Below are 14,868 nucleotides of genomic sequence, written 5' to 3' on the forward strand. Positions count from 1 at the left end.
AGAGAGATGAAGGTAATTCACTGACATGTAAATGGATGGTAACTAAAACCATGTCCCATAACTTTTGTCATATCACACTTACCTGTGGGTACCTGTTCCCAAAAACAGTTGGAGCCAAATGCTGTCAATCGTGATCATTAGGTGGTAATGCCTTTCGTGAGGGATTCCCAGTACAAAATGTTAAATGGCCAAACTATTAGGCCTCGCTCTAACTCTGACTTCAATTCGTGTCACCTTGCCATGAGCACAATGACCAGTGTTTAGCCTCACTCAAAACTTATACAGGTGTGGGCATTTCTAAGCCATTTCCTGAGATAACACTACATGATCAATTTGCGTACTGCTGTCCCATGACTTTTGGAATGCCAGTGTGTAACTGCAGTTCACGTGTTGCCATGCATCCTCTGGTTAATGAGGTCGTGTTAAAAGTCTGAATAAAGAGAAGCTTCTGGCTGCCTCCATGTAGAGGCTATTAATCTGCAGTGCAGAGTGATTAGCGCTGGCCTTTCTGAAGATGGTAATGGCCTGCTTTTTATTTTATCCACATTAGGAGTCAAACTGAAGGGTTTTCACACCTACTAGCCCCCCACTCTGTTGGCTGACTCACCGTTGCTGCTTTGGTGCTGCTTTGTCACCAGTAAATATGATGAATACAGTTTGAACTGCAATTGACAGTACAGGTTCAGGTTATCAGAGTGAAAAGCAGTGGGCCAAACACACAGCCCTGGGGTTCAGCAGTGCTCAACACGGCTGCTGCTCTTTTATTTTCTTAGGATAAAGTACTTCTAAATAAGCAAATACTACGAATTTTCACAGAATGTGACAACCAATATTCTTCACAGCAGGGTTAACCTGTTTATTTATTATTACTGCTACATGGAGTAAAGATGTGGCAACTTTATTAAGTTTAATTGTGTAGCGAGTCTAGAGGCCCTATTTCAGTGATTTGTAGGCAGCACAGATTGATTTAGAGCATGTCAGTATGTGTTTGGTATCGTGAGGACGGGGGGAAAAGTATGCATTGCACAGTTCAAAATCCACAAAGCATGTATTAATTCCTCTAATTAATCATGGTTGTGTTTTGGGCGAAACGTGAAATAAACCAGTGAGCATGTCACTTGCCATTCCAATTGAGACCCAGGTGCGCTCTGACTTTGGCAAATTGGTATTTTAATGGCTGAGCACTTCTGCATTTCAGTCAGTGTGGCCCCTGTGTTTTCCACTGCCAAGATAGCAACACACCAAAAACTTACCTTAACACACCTCACTTCCAGACCACTACGCCCATCGTCCTGGACGTAGATTCATATGCTCAATCACTATTTATTGGTTCATGTGCAAGCCATGAAAATATACTATTGGTGGGGTGTAAGATAGCAATGAGCAGCGCAACACGCCTTGCACAGGGTATACAATAGGGCCCTAGATATTTATTCAATGATTTGGTAAATATCTTAATGATTCACACCACCTATTCATGCTATATGATACAATCAAACCAATACAGTTTAGAGCAAAATCTATGTATTGCAACACACAACCATCAGTCACTTCAGCAAACAAATTGAAGTAGGCTTCTTCTTATGGGAGAAGGTGACAACGGAGGACACTTAGTTAACACTTAGAAACACTAAGTTATCAGTTGTAATTTCCTCATTTCAAAAATGTCACTAAAATATCATGCATATCTAGATGTGATTAGCATTTACAGTTGTTTGGTAGGTAATTGCACCATTAGCACATTGCCCATAGCTAGCGATCGTAGTTTGGTAAATGGTTTGACTGTTTGTTTATAGCTTTGGACAAAAGGCATTAATGTCAGTGCTTTTCAGCATTGTTGCAGTCCTGACTTGAGTAAAGGTTGTGTTAAACATGATATGATTTGATTGTCTGTCTGGTCTGCTCAGTAATTGAGCGTGCTAATGCTAACATTTTTAGCTCTGTTCATGCATGTATGTTTTGATATAGTAGTGCCTTAAAGCCTAAAGAGTGTGTAAGAAACAGAGGTCCATCTTTAGATGCTCTGTAGGTTCCTTCAAAATAAAAAATAAAAAATAATGAAGGATGAAGCACTTAAACTTAGAAGGCTAACCTTTAACTTTTCCATTTCAGGTCAAAGAAGAGATGCTGTTTGAAGCCCTGACAACTCGCAAGACAGTGACTGTGGGAGAGAGGCTGATAGTGCCCTACAAACTGGCTGAGGTGAGTCTAGGGAGCCAGTAAATATGCTCCTTTCTTCTTCTAGTCCCCCAGATCCTGTGTCGGCCCTAAGCAGCCCTACAAAATGCCATACTTGGAAGGTTTTAATAGTTAATTAGTTGTAGAGCCTCTTTCCCATCAGAGGCCCAGACGAACTCGGATTCACAACGTATTATCATGACCATCAGTCCTTCTAATGAGGACAGTCTACTCTGCCAGCTCTAGCGCTTATTCCTTATTTAGGAATTCTCCTTTCTCCCTCAGTTTGATGATGAAACTCCTGGCTATCCTGTTGCAACCAGCCACAGGATCGTCAGACACAGGCTCCTGTGGAGCGGCTGTGGGACTGTAAGGCGTAACAGCTGTAGAGTTATTTAAACTATTATTCTAAGTGAACTGCAATTACTCCTAATTCTTGACAGACTGTTTATCAATTATGTGCAGTTGTTTGACAAAAGAGGGCTATACTAGACAAGATCATTGTACAAATTTGAAAAGATGTGCGTAATTATGAAGCTTACAGGTGAACATGTCAGCTGAGTGTGAAACCATAGCCTCCTTTAGTCCTTTCTGACGTGTTTCAAATGCATCTAATGTAAACAGAGATTAAGATGTAATGCTTCTGAAGAAACAACATTCCCTAAAACTTCACTATATAATAGGAGTGATTTGAAAATGTAAACATATAAAACATGCCAATGCTAAGCTGTTTAAATGTCTCTTCTTAAGTTGTTCATTTGTAACTGCTGTATATTGTAGCAATCAGATTTTAGTTCACAGAAGCTTTGTGATTTGCATTCACAGCTCCCCCCCCCCCCCCCCTTAAGTCGTCCTCTCAGTTCGCTTTCCCTTATTTGTCTTGCTTTGTTTTCGTACAAAGGAGATTTTTGGAATAACAGCGGTTGATTAAGTCTGCCGGAGTCTCACAGGATTGCTTGCGCCCCCCGGGGGGCAGGATTTACTCGTCTTTTCCAATCAAAGAGGGACAGAAATCTCATAGAGGTCACAGTAGAGGAAAGGCTGTAGAGGCTGCCCATGTCCTGCCTGCATGTGACCACTTAACCTGTACACTTGCCCTGTCTGGCTTCAGTGGAGCAGAGGAGGTCTTGAACTATAAAGAAAAGCAATGCAGTAAGCTGTTAATATGTCTGTGTGATGGTTTAAATGATTGTGGTGAATTTTGTAATGATTTTTGAGGGATCCTTTGTGAAATTTGTAGTAAATACCTTTTTTGGGTTTTCTGAAATCCAGTCTAGTTGTAGTAGTCCAGCTACTAATCTTGACTAATCTGTTGTCTCTAAAGGTATGATTGCATTTGCTCAGTATTTAAGTTATCGATCAATGTATGAATAGTAAGGATAAGGATATGACTTTTAACATGCCAATTTACAACCCTGTTGTTAATTAGAATGAAGTGCACTGATTGTCCTTTTATGGTTGGCTTGTTGAAAAAGCGCTTTGCTCTAATTGACATGTTTGTGTTAATACAGTGGAACATATATCATCAGAGCATAGTTTAGTACAGCTTAGCGCTGTAACAATAACTATCCATATTTTTTTGCACTATAAGGTGCACTTAAAATCCTTTAATTTTCCCAAAAATCATTAGTGCACCTTATAATCCGGTGCACCTTATATATTTTACCAGTCAGATTGTTAGGAGCAGTCTATATAGGTTAACATCCAGTGCTTGTTTGACTTTAAAATCTATATATTTTTTTAAGAATTACAGTTTTGTTTACTTAGCTTAGCTTTACAGGTCTTTTCAGGACCTACTGAATTAGAAGGAAAACAATAGCGACACCGGTTCCTTACTAGTATTGCATAATATGCCTTATAATCCAGCGTGTCCTATGTATTAAAAAGATCATAAAATAGAGGATTATTGTTCATTGCACCTTATAGTGCGAAAAATACAGTAATTGTTATTCTGTAATTATTTATTTGTTTTACCAGAGTGTTTACACTGACAATTCCAGTCATTATGCTGTCTAGTGTGAGGGGTAACGTCTTTTATGACGTATTCCCAGTTCACATGTGACACTTAGATTGAGGAATGTTAAGTTCTTGTACATCGTCAGAAGTGGAACGCTTTATTCTTCTGGCACCCACTATATCTAATAATTCATATGACCTTGCCACAAACACGCTGGTCAGTTTGCAAGCTTACTCACAAGATAACACCTCACAACTTAACACAAGTGAGGGCATTTCCAGGCAACGGAAACGCTTAATGATCTGTTATGCATATTCCTGTCCAGTGACTTTTGCCATGTCTGTGTAGATCCAAATAGAACACATATATAAATATTGAAGATTTGGTCTAAATCCAAATATAATCAGACTTATTGGTTTTGTTGAAGCCGGACCATCAATCAGAGGCCAGTAAACCCTCCTCATTTCTAATTATAGTACCAGTTAATTAAGCTTATACCACATTAGCCATAACAGCTGCCTTCAAATACATTAACAAAGCATTTGTTCATTCTTCCAGCACTGTCCCAAAATGTTTAGTCTGGATAAACAGTATAATGTGCTGTTCTCAGGCCGTCCGCTATGGTGTCCTGGTGTGGAATAGTTTGGACAGCCCTGCAGAGCTGTGGGGTCTTTAGTCTCTTAGCTGAGCTTTTGTTTAGAGCGGATTCAGACCCAGTTTTCATTAGTGCTTCTTTAAAAACAAACACAAGCCGCAGCTCCCAGAGACATTCCAGCTGACGTACACTGGCCCGTGTCCACACACACATGCACATACACACTCACAGGCAGGACAGGGGATATATATGTGTGTGTGGGTGTGTATGTGTGCAACTTTCCATCACAGCGCCTGCCACTGAGGCTGTTAAACACTCCTTAATCAAAATCAGCAGAGAGGCTTCTTTTTGCTCATCAGACACTAAACCAACTCGTCTAATCACTCTGAGAGCACGCTGGGTGGCCTTAGAGAAAATATTTGTCTTGCCGTCATCTGTTTTCCATTTAAGAGCATTGCTTTTATAACACTGCTAAGCTATGCATCGCTAAATTGTAAGTGTTGCAGATAAGGCAATAGCTGAACAGTGTGGAATGATAACTTACATACTGTATATGGGCAAAAGTGTTGGTACACCTGCTTACTAATTGTTTCCTCTTAAATCAAAGGTTTAAAATCTTGCTTTATCTTGCTTTAGTTACAACAACTGTTTATACTGTCCATGGAAGGCTTTCTACTAGATTCTTATGCATTACCAAGAGAATTTTATTGCATTAACCAACAAAACTTAAGAGTTTGTGTGATCAGGATGTTTGATGATCACCTCCTCAACTCATCCCTGAGTTCTACTGAATACAGCAGCTCTGGGTGCCCACAAACAATGGAACCAATATTGTAAATTTGTATATGTGCGTTCATACATGTAATACATGTCCTTTATTTGAAAATGTCACATGCATTTCAACAAGTGCTAAATTGCAAATTATGATTTTTTTAAAAATATATTTAAGCATACAGCTCTAAAATGTTAAGAGACCACCTCTTAATTATTTTATAAACCACTGTAAACATTTCTTCCAAATTCCAAATAAAAAATATTTTCATTTACATCATTTACTTGCAGAAAATGAGGTAATGAAAATGGTCAAAATTCAGACCAGATGTTTTCAGACCTCAAATAATGCAAATAAAACAAGTTCATATTTATTTAGAAACAATAATACTAATGTTTAAAGATTTCAGAAATCAGTATTTGGTATTTCATGTGTCTTGGCATGCTCTCCACCAGTCTTTCACACTGCTTTTGGCTGACCTTATGCTACTCCTGATGCAACCATTCAAGCAGTTCTTCCTCTTGATTATAAATCCAGAGGTTTTTAGTGGGGTTCTGGTCTGGAGATTGGGCTGTCCATGAGAGAATCCTGATCTAGTGGCCCTTTACCCACATCTTGATTGACCAAGCTGTGTGGCTTTGGACATTGTTCTGCTTGGAAAAACAGTCCTCATAGTTGAGAACCAAGTTTTCTATCAGGATAACCTTGTATGAAACTTAATTCATGCATCCTTTGCAAGGATGAATCTTCCCTGGTCGTCCCCAGATAATCACTGATCGTCCACCATAATTTACAGTGGGTGCAAGACACTGTCTCCGGGTCTTGGGCAAAGCTGAAAATTTGTCTTATCAGGGATGATGTTGCTCCAGTTCTTTATTTTATTACTTCAAGTTTTTTTTTCCCAGAGCTGAATGTCATATGTTTGAATGCAGGCTGAGTCTGCTGAGAGAAGCCACAGTGTTTGCATCAGCTCAGTTGTATGGAAATGACTGCAGCAGACACTGTTAGTAAGTAGTTTACACAAATCATATCCCTGACTGCTGTGGGCCATGCCAGTGCTACAGTGGATTGGATTGGGAGAGACTGAGTGACATTGAAGAGCATTAGAGTGCTTAATGTCTTTATTCATGTCCTGAGGAAGTGCACAGCCATGACTGAGAATGCCAACATCCATTCCTGCTACCTGCTATATTTCATAATTACCTTTCTGTTCCTCTGTTTATGCTGCTGCTTTTAAAAAAACAGGAGCATCTAGATGTGTTTCTTTGGAGTTCCGAATAATTTTTGTGGATACAGTTTTGAGGAGTAGGACCTAATAGGATGGATCTAACTGTGCTGATGTTGATTGGTCAAACACAGATTTAATAGACGGTTGACCTGCTATGCATATCAGTTTACAGAAGAAAGCAGCTTTGATATCAACCAGCTTTGTGTTTGCTGGGTTTCTGTAGACCCTTAAACATTATAGAGCTCGTTTATTTTAAAATTTATTGAGTGAAAAATGCTCAGATATCATTTAACATTCCTATTTACAACCCTTTTATTTTGCCACAGAATTAAATTCCCTTAACGTTTCTAAATTATGTACGTGTTGCTGCAGTTTGATTCAGAATTTTTTTTTTTTTTTTTTTTTTTTTTTTTAGAGAGAGTGAATGGTGGGTATAAGACATGATTGAAGGTAGTGTTCAGCTAACATAAGCTTTTAGCCTAGTACGGATTCCAGTCTCATCATATGCAAAATCTGAGCTTCTTTAGCGGAAACTGGCACAGGAAAAGCATCATTTATGTGTCCTTGATCCTGCAGCAACTGATATTTCCGTAACTATCATAGTCTAAAAGTGATTAACTAAACTGCTCTCGAGTATCAAAAACACCATATTCTCCTGAATTTGCTGTAGAATTTTACAATTTTTCCTGTAGTGGGCAGGGTTTTTTTTTTTTGAGGGGCTTGGAGGGTAAATATGATTCAAGGCAAGAGTCAAGAATGTTACATAATAGTTTTTTTTTTTTTTCTACTCTGTTCTGGTTGTGCCAGATTTTGTGATTGGTCATTTTTATGTGCTGAATTCTCATTACTTACCAGACTAAGAAAAATGCAGTGTTCCATTGCGAGGTTTGCTCTTTCTTTTTCCTTATATATGACCACCATTACTCTTCAGAACGATGTGAACCTTCTACTGCTGTTTTCCCACGGCAAGCATCCACACACAAGTTATGAATAATAACGTTTGGATCTGCGACTTACAGAGTTTTAGGTCCCACTCTGAACTACATGGGGGAATTTCCATTGAGCTCTACAATCGCCAGTTCCCAGAACTGGCAACCTCACACAAACCCTATATTCTTTTTTTCTGGACTGTGATGACTGTGATGTAGGTAGTGCCAGAACTGAGGCTCATGTTGATGGGTGTTCTGTGTTGTGTTGCAGGCGGGCACTGTGCGTGACTCCATGGCTAAATCGCTGTACAGTGCACTGTTCGACTGGATCGTGTTCAGAATCAATCATGCACTGCTGAACAACAGAGACCTGGAGGAGTCAGCCAAGGTAAGAGAGATTTCACACAGGGAGGGAGGGAAGGACAGGGATTGGCTGAGACTGGAGGAACGGTTGGGAACAGTGTGAGACACATGGACGACTGCATGTCGTGTCTCCACTCCACTGCTCTGTTAGCACAGATCAGATGGAACATGAGCACATCTGATGGGGATTTGCTGTGTTATTCCGTCATTCTCTCTGCTGGAGAGCTCTGCTTTAATCTGTAAATTATGGATGCAGACGTTATGTAATGGGATATTTTCAGCCAGGGAGCATTGTGTGTGTTTTTTTAAAGTCTTGCGTAAAATTCTGCCTGCAGTTTCTTCCTTTTTAAAAACGTCCTTTTTTATGTTACATTTAAAGCAATACTTTTACCTTTGGTATTATTTTCTGATGCATCAATAGTATAGGTCTAATTCTAAACAATGGCAAAACAACTGTTCTATTCTAAGTGTAGGCAAGTGACAACGATGTGCCAAAATCATAGGACAGAAACTACTACTATATCCCATGAATTTTGCAATGGAATCATTACCACTCACTTATGTGGGAATAGAATGTCTCTTCCATCTGGCACTCACTATTGGGTCTCACTCAAACTCTGATTATTTGCGTCACCTTGCCATGAGCACGCTGGCCAATGTTCAACCTCACTCACTAAGTAACACCACACAACTTATACAGACACAAATATGGGCATTCCAAAGCAGTCCCATGAGGTTATGCTTTGTAATAAGTTTATAGCTTCTGTCCCATGACTTTTGGCAGGTCAGTTCATGGGTTATGCTTCAATTCCTACTAATAATCTTAAGAGAGTTATTTAATAGTGTATTCAGTTCATCATACATTAGACTTTGTGTGTCCCACAGGGTAATTTTTTTAACATGATTTTAAAAGTGATATCAGTGTATTAACTAAAATTTGTGCATACATGTAAAATATAATTAGTTAATACTCTCCGCCTGGCCTTCTTTCAGATGTTGTCCATCGGGGTTCTTGACATCTTCGGCTTTGAGGACTATGAGAACAACAGCTTTGAGCAGTTCTGCATTAACTTTGCCAATGAGAGGCTTCAGCATTACTTCAATCAGCACATCTTCAAGCTGGAGCAGGTAGGCCCTTTTAGCCTTTTTGCCTTTTTGTTCAGGCTAAAATGTATGGACCTAAGAGATAACCATCTACACACACGCACACACACAAACACACACACATTATGGGTTAAAAACAGATTTATTGCCTGCAATTTTGGCTGAAGTTGTTTTGACTGCTCACAGAAAGAAAATAACTGCCTCTACTCTACAGGACTTAATGGCTTGGCAGTATTGAGTTTTTGGGGAAATTCACTGTTTGGAAATCTTCCCCTGTGTGCCCGTGCACTTCAGCTTGCCTGGAATAAAGGGCACTTTAATTGTATATGTTTTATACAGATGTAACGAGCTGAAAAGCAACAAAATTTCAATAATGCAGAAGACTAGCTTAGATTGGTTTAATAGATTTTAATTTTGAAGTCAATATTATGTTTATATTATGTTCAGCAGTTTAGTGTTACCAATAGCATGTTGAATGTCGTTTTAGTGGTTCTGCCACAAACAAAACGGTGAAAAATAAAGAGAGTAAACAAGTGAGTCTTTGTCCAAAGCATGGACACCTCATCTATATGCATCTGCTTGCACCAAACTGTGATATCTGCAGTGTGAATACTGATACATGTACACATTTTATAGACTAAAATATTTGGGCACTTGCCTTAACTCTTCTCAATTCTAAAGTATTAGATAGAGCTCTATCATTCCAGAGAACACAGTTCCAGTGCTCCATGGCTCATGTATTATCTGTGTCCTGTTGCCTGTATTGGTAGCAACTTAAAGTGTCTAGATGCATTTTTAGGTATTTATTAACAGAGGAGATATATTGTATAACATTTATTGTATGGTGTTACTTTCTCTAAACATCTCTCTCCCCTTTATTGCATGCTTATTTAATATCAGTCCATACAGAATTACTTTTCCGTATTGGGTTTTTAGTTTAATTTACAGTAGCACAATAAAATGCAATGTCACAAAACTAAAAGCTTCCTGTCCTCAGATCTCCTGTATGCTGAATAGTTTATATGGTGCCTGGAAGTTGGTGCGAGACGGGTTTTATTAAACAAGAAAGATGACTAAAGGAGCCACCAGTGTTGCGCAAAAAGAAAAACTTGTAGAAAAACTTCAAGTCTGTTTGAGTAACAACATGTATTTGCTCAATCACACTGCTGTTCTGAGGAAACTGCTTGACCCACAAATCATCGTAATCACAGCCTGTCAAAACTGTGCCTTTTTGTGGCTTACCTTTTAAAGCGTAGGTTAGGTCCAAGGCAAGTTTAGAGATTTAAGCTTTTAGAAGAGGACACTCGCATTCGTAATTGCTTTCCACACTCAGGGTGCATTAGCCCAACTGACCGGTCAGTCATAGGTTTGTCTGGGTTGCAGGTATAATGGACTGTCCATCTCTGGTATAACAGAACATTGTTTTTTAGGATTGGTAACCATTATGAAGCAAAACTCCTAATAAAAAAAATTGCTTGCTTAGTGCTGTTTACATAGACCGCTACTATGAACACAACAGTAAGTAATTTGAGCCACTAAGTTGCTGAATATAAGGCTATGTTAACAAATCAGACTGGGTAAATTGTATGCATTTGTATGCCTGTCTCCATGCAGTTACCACTGTTGGTGGCAGAACCCTGAGTCCTTATAGAGAGGGTCTGATATCTATGAATATGGCAAGACCGAATTACCATTTCAAACCCCTGATAAAATCTGTTAAAAACATCAGAAATAGCATTTAGCTCAGTGGTTCATGAAAAATAGGAATTTTTGGGAACATTAGCCAAGCAGCATCTGTTTTAAACTAAAGAGCAAGCCTTAGACATTAAGCACATCTTGGCTGATTAACATCCCTAATCCATCATTCAGTTAATTTATTATTTATTTTTGTTTCTGTCTTTATAGGCAAGTCAGTTCACTTGGCGACCAACTTGCAACTCAGCTAGTCAGTTATATTCACTCATACAAGACTTATCTCCTACCTGTTCGAATGGGAGATACCAGAGTACTCAAAACAGCAGGGCTAATGGCTATTTAAATTAAATATTTTGCATCACTAATGAAATCTTGCAAAAATCTCAAAAATGCACCAAAAACATGATTTTTCAGATTGCTATGCTACTGCGCTGAAGGCGCGCTTTCCCACCTGCACACTGACTTTCCATAAATAAGCGCAATGATTAGCGTTACGAAAAAATCTCATTGATACAGCTGACAGTGGACAGTCTCCTTAGTAATGAGGTCTCTGAACCAGGTCAAAATCATCAGCTGCATTCAGAGTCTGTACAATAACACCTAATGCATATTATGCTATTTGCTTTGTACTATTAGCTCTTTTTACAAGATACAATGAAAACAATGCTGACAGCTAACACAGAATAATGGTATCAGATGAGTGTAAGTGTGATAATAAGGTGGTGTCTTGCATAAAGAGCTGCTATTTTGCAGAATGCTGGCAGCAAGTCAGACTGTCTGATGAAATAATGGACATAATAACTGAGGCGAGTCAAATCTGATCTGGCACTTAAACGAGCAGCACACTCTTCAGTTGTCTGAACGACGTGCACTCGACTGTCTCCGGAACAGCAGGGGAGACTCAACATCACTTCAGTCTGTGCGTTACTGACAACAACGTAAAAAGGACTTAAGATGATTACTTAATCCACTCCCTCCTTCAAGAGGTGGTCTAAAATAGCCTAAGTGGTTAGTCTGTGCTGGAAAAGGGTGGGTAAGGCAGGATTTCAACAGTTTGTTCTTTAGTCACACAAATTCCCATCATTTATAAAGATACAGGAGATTAACGTACATAGAACAAATTAAACAGGATTCTGAACATATTTATTTACCCCAAAATGTGATAAATGTGATTTGGTTAAAAATCCAAAGGGAATTCTGCATAGTCTGCTCTCAAACAGCCAAGTGTGGATTTTTCTTAAAATATTTTTTATTTTTTATTTATTTATTTTTTTTTTTAGCATGAATGATGCTAAAAATAAAAAAAGGTTTAAATGCTTAAAGTAAGGATGTGTATATAGGCAGTACCCAACCTATATGTATAGTCACTTTAAATATATTCAAGTTTAAACACCTATCATGTAGTGCAACCCACAATAGCAAAAACTGTAATAAAGAGAGATTTAAGATTTAAATAAAGAAAGTCTAAATTCTGTTGCTGAGAGATGAATTTCTGATGTATGCATAAGCTGATGTTTTTTTTAACTACGTTCAGCAAACATTACTGATAACCTGTAAAAATGTTTAAGACAAATCATGGTTGCACCACATGCCATCATGTGAGGCCACATCCAATTTGTTTGGATGCTCACATTATCTAAAATTTTAATATGAATGTATGTTCACAATATTCTTATGAATTTCTTTAGGAAATATTTAGGAGGAACTTTTTAGGTTTTTTAAGTGCCTTCTGAAAGAAGACAATAGTGGCATCTTAGCAAGGTGGAGTATTGAACCCAGTACCCTGTTATCAGTTGAACTCTAACCACTGAGCCACCACTGCCCACTGTGTTTGTTTGTTTGTTTGTTTGTTTGTTTGTTTGTTTGTTTGTTTGTTTGTTTGTTTGTTGGTTGGTTGGTTTTGGGGGAGAAAGAAAGACTTACATTACACATTTTTACATTTTCACATTTTCACATCGCATCAGAGAGAACTTATGATAAATCAATATAAGCTTTTTCTTTGAACTAAAAACACCCTACAGGCATCCAATGAGTTTTTTGTCATACAAACTACACTTTAAGCGTTACATCTTTAAGCTCATTGGTATAATTATAAAGACTAGTAGAATGTTTACTTTTTAAAATAGATTTTTGCTCATAAATAAATAATCTAGCTATATTTAACGGCTGTAGCTGTGATTGCCTGTGATTAAATGGCTGTGTCAGAAGGAATTCTCTCTCTTTAAAGAAAGTCTTTTTAGTCTGGTCAGTTTAGCTCAGAAAATTGACCCAAATGACATACATCATGTTTGGCCTTGAGCCTTAAACGAGTGTCAGACGTTGTACACTGGGCCCAGACAAACCCAGGAGGAGTTCTACTGAAAGGGCACATGGCTCCTATTCATGGGAATTTAGGAGAAGTTTATTTGAATGTCTAGAGGGGGAAAAATACCACATGATGATGTCATGACGGCTTTGCCCATTTGTTCCTAGATAAAAGCTGTGGCATGCTGCACTCATGCCAAGTTCCACACTTGAATTGCTGCAAGAGATGGAAAATATTGGATTCAAATGTCAGGAGCGGGTTGTAGGGCCTGTAGGGTTTTTCCTAAAATAACTTAATACGATGGACTTAAATGGTTCTGTGGGCCGTTTCCTATTGACTGTACTATCACAGGATGTTCAAGCACTGTCCACTGTCCTATTAGTATGTGATGTCAGGGTGGGCTTTGAATCAACAGGATATTTAGCCTGTGCAATCAGGCATTTACTTCAAGTAATCTCTTACATAATATCACTGTCACGCAAACTCCCATTTTGGAGCAATTCATTATGATATTGTGATGCACTGTCAAGAACAACTACCACCACAGGCACATTAGATCAAAACATAAAAGAACAATCATGGTAACATGATTGTAACAAGGTTAAGTGACAGCATATCCAAATTTTGCTTTCAGCTACTATAGGGTGTACCCATTGCTGAAACATATGTCCAGTGATTTAAGTCCCTGTAAAGAAATATTGCCTGTATAAAAAGACACTCTGGAGTAGATAAACCTATATCTATTGGCACCATACCTAATGGCATACCGTATGCCAAGCCTAATATCATGAATGAGTAGGTGTCCCAACATTTCTGTCCATGTCATGTAAGTCAGCTATAGTATTGGTGGTAGCAGTAGTAGTTAGTGCTGGATGACACTTATCACAGGTTCAGTATAATGAATCTTTATGAATGTGTATCAGATATGTTACAGTGGTGGTTCAGTGATTAGACTCATTAATAACAAGGTTCTGCTAAGCTACCTCTTTTTGTAGGATAGTCCAGGGGTGCCATAGAAGAAAAAAAACATCTAAGCTGGTAGTTAGTAGTTAGAATCTTAAATTATTGATGGCAGAGTTGTGGGTTTGATACCCAGGTTCAACAAGCTCCCACTGTTGGGCCCTTGAGCATGGTTTTTAACCCTCACTGCTCCCCAACACACTGTATTCCTAACACACTGGGCCCTATTTTACATCATGTACAAGGCACATTGTGATGCTCATTGCTGTCTTATACCCCTCTAACAGTCTATTTTGCTCTTAAAATGCTGTGTTTAGGCACATTACTGGCGTATTGCGATCTTGGCAACTGAAAATACAGGTGCACCACTGTCTGAATACAACCTAGTCAGCTGTTCATTGCTATCTTTGCAGTGAATTGTCAACACAAGCACATGGCATACTTTTCCCGTCGTTATGATAGCAACGACACACTGACACGCACCAAAATCAAGCTGCGCGGTGCACGTTTTTGATCTCATTGTTTTCTCACTGCTGTGTATGCGTGATCTCAAAGCACGAATGGGTTAAAGGCGTAGGCCACACAAAATTGTGAATATTGACTTTGTCTTTAGAGTTATTTAGGTTTGCATTAATAAAGTTAATGAGCCTATTTATCCCGAGCAATGCAGTGTACAGTAAAAATAATCTAATCTGTCAACACCTCTTAAATATATGTACATCATAATACGAGTATACTGGTGTACAAGATTCATTGCCCAGACGTAGCAGCCAATGTAATAA

The 14,868-nt window shown here is 38.6% G+C and overlaps 1 protein-coding gene across 12 annotated transcripts in view; it reads left to right on the forward strand.

Moving 5' to 3' along the window:
* The window catches only part of myo9aa (myosin IXAa), a 156,021-nt gene that overhangs the window by 88,244 nt on the left and 52,909 nt on the right, over positions 1-14,868 (forward strand). For all 12 annotated transcript variants that reach the window (XM_049465445.1, XM_007231843.4, XM_049465438.1 and 9 more), the window contains 3 exons: positions 2,113-2,202; positions 7,931-8,047; positions 9,016-9,150. In XM_049465445.1, coding sequence (XP_049321402.1) covers positions 2,113-2,202; positions 7,931-8,047; positions 9,016-9,150 — 342 coding nt within the window. The remainder of the gene's footprint in view (positions 1-2,112; positions 2,203-7,930; positions 8,048-9,015; positions 9,151-14,868) is intronic.

The sequence above is a fragment of the Astyanax mexicanus genome, chromosome 16, assembly GCF_023375975.1.
Source record: "Astyanax mexicanus isolate ESR-SI-001 chromosome 16, AstMex3_surface, whole genome shotgun sequence".
NCBI lineage: Eukaryota > Metazoa > Chordata > Actinopteri > Characiformes > Acestrorhamphidae > Astyanax > Astyanax mexicanus.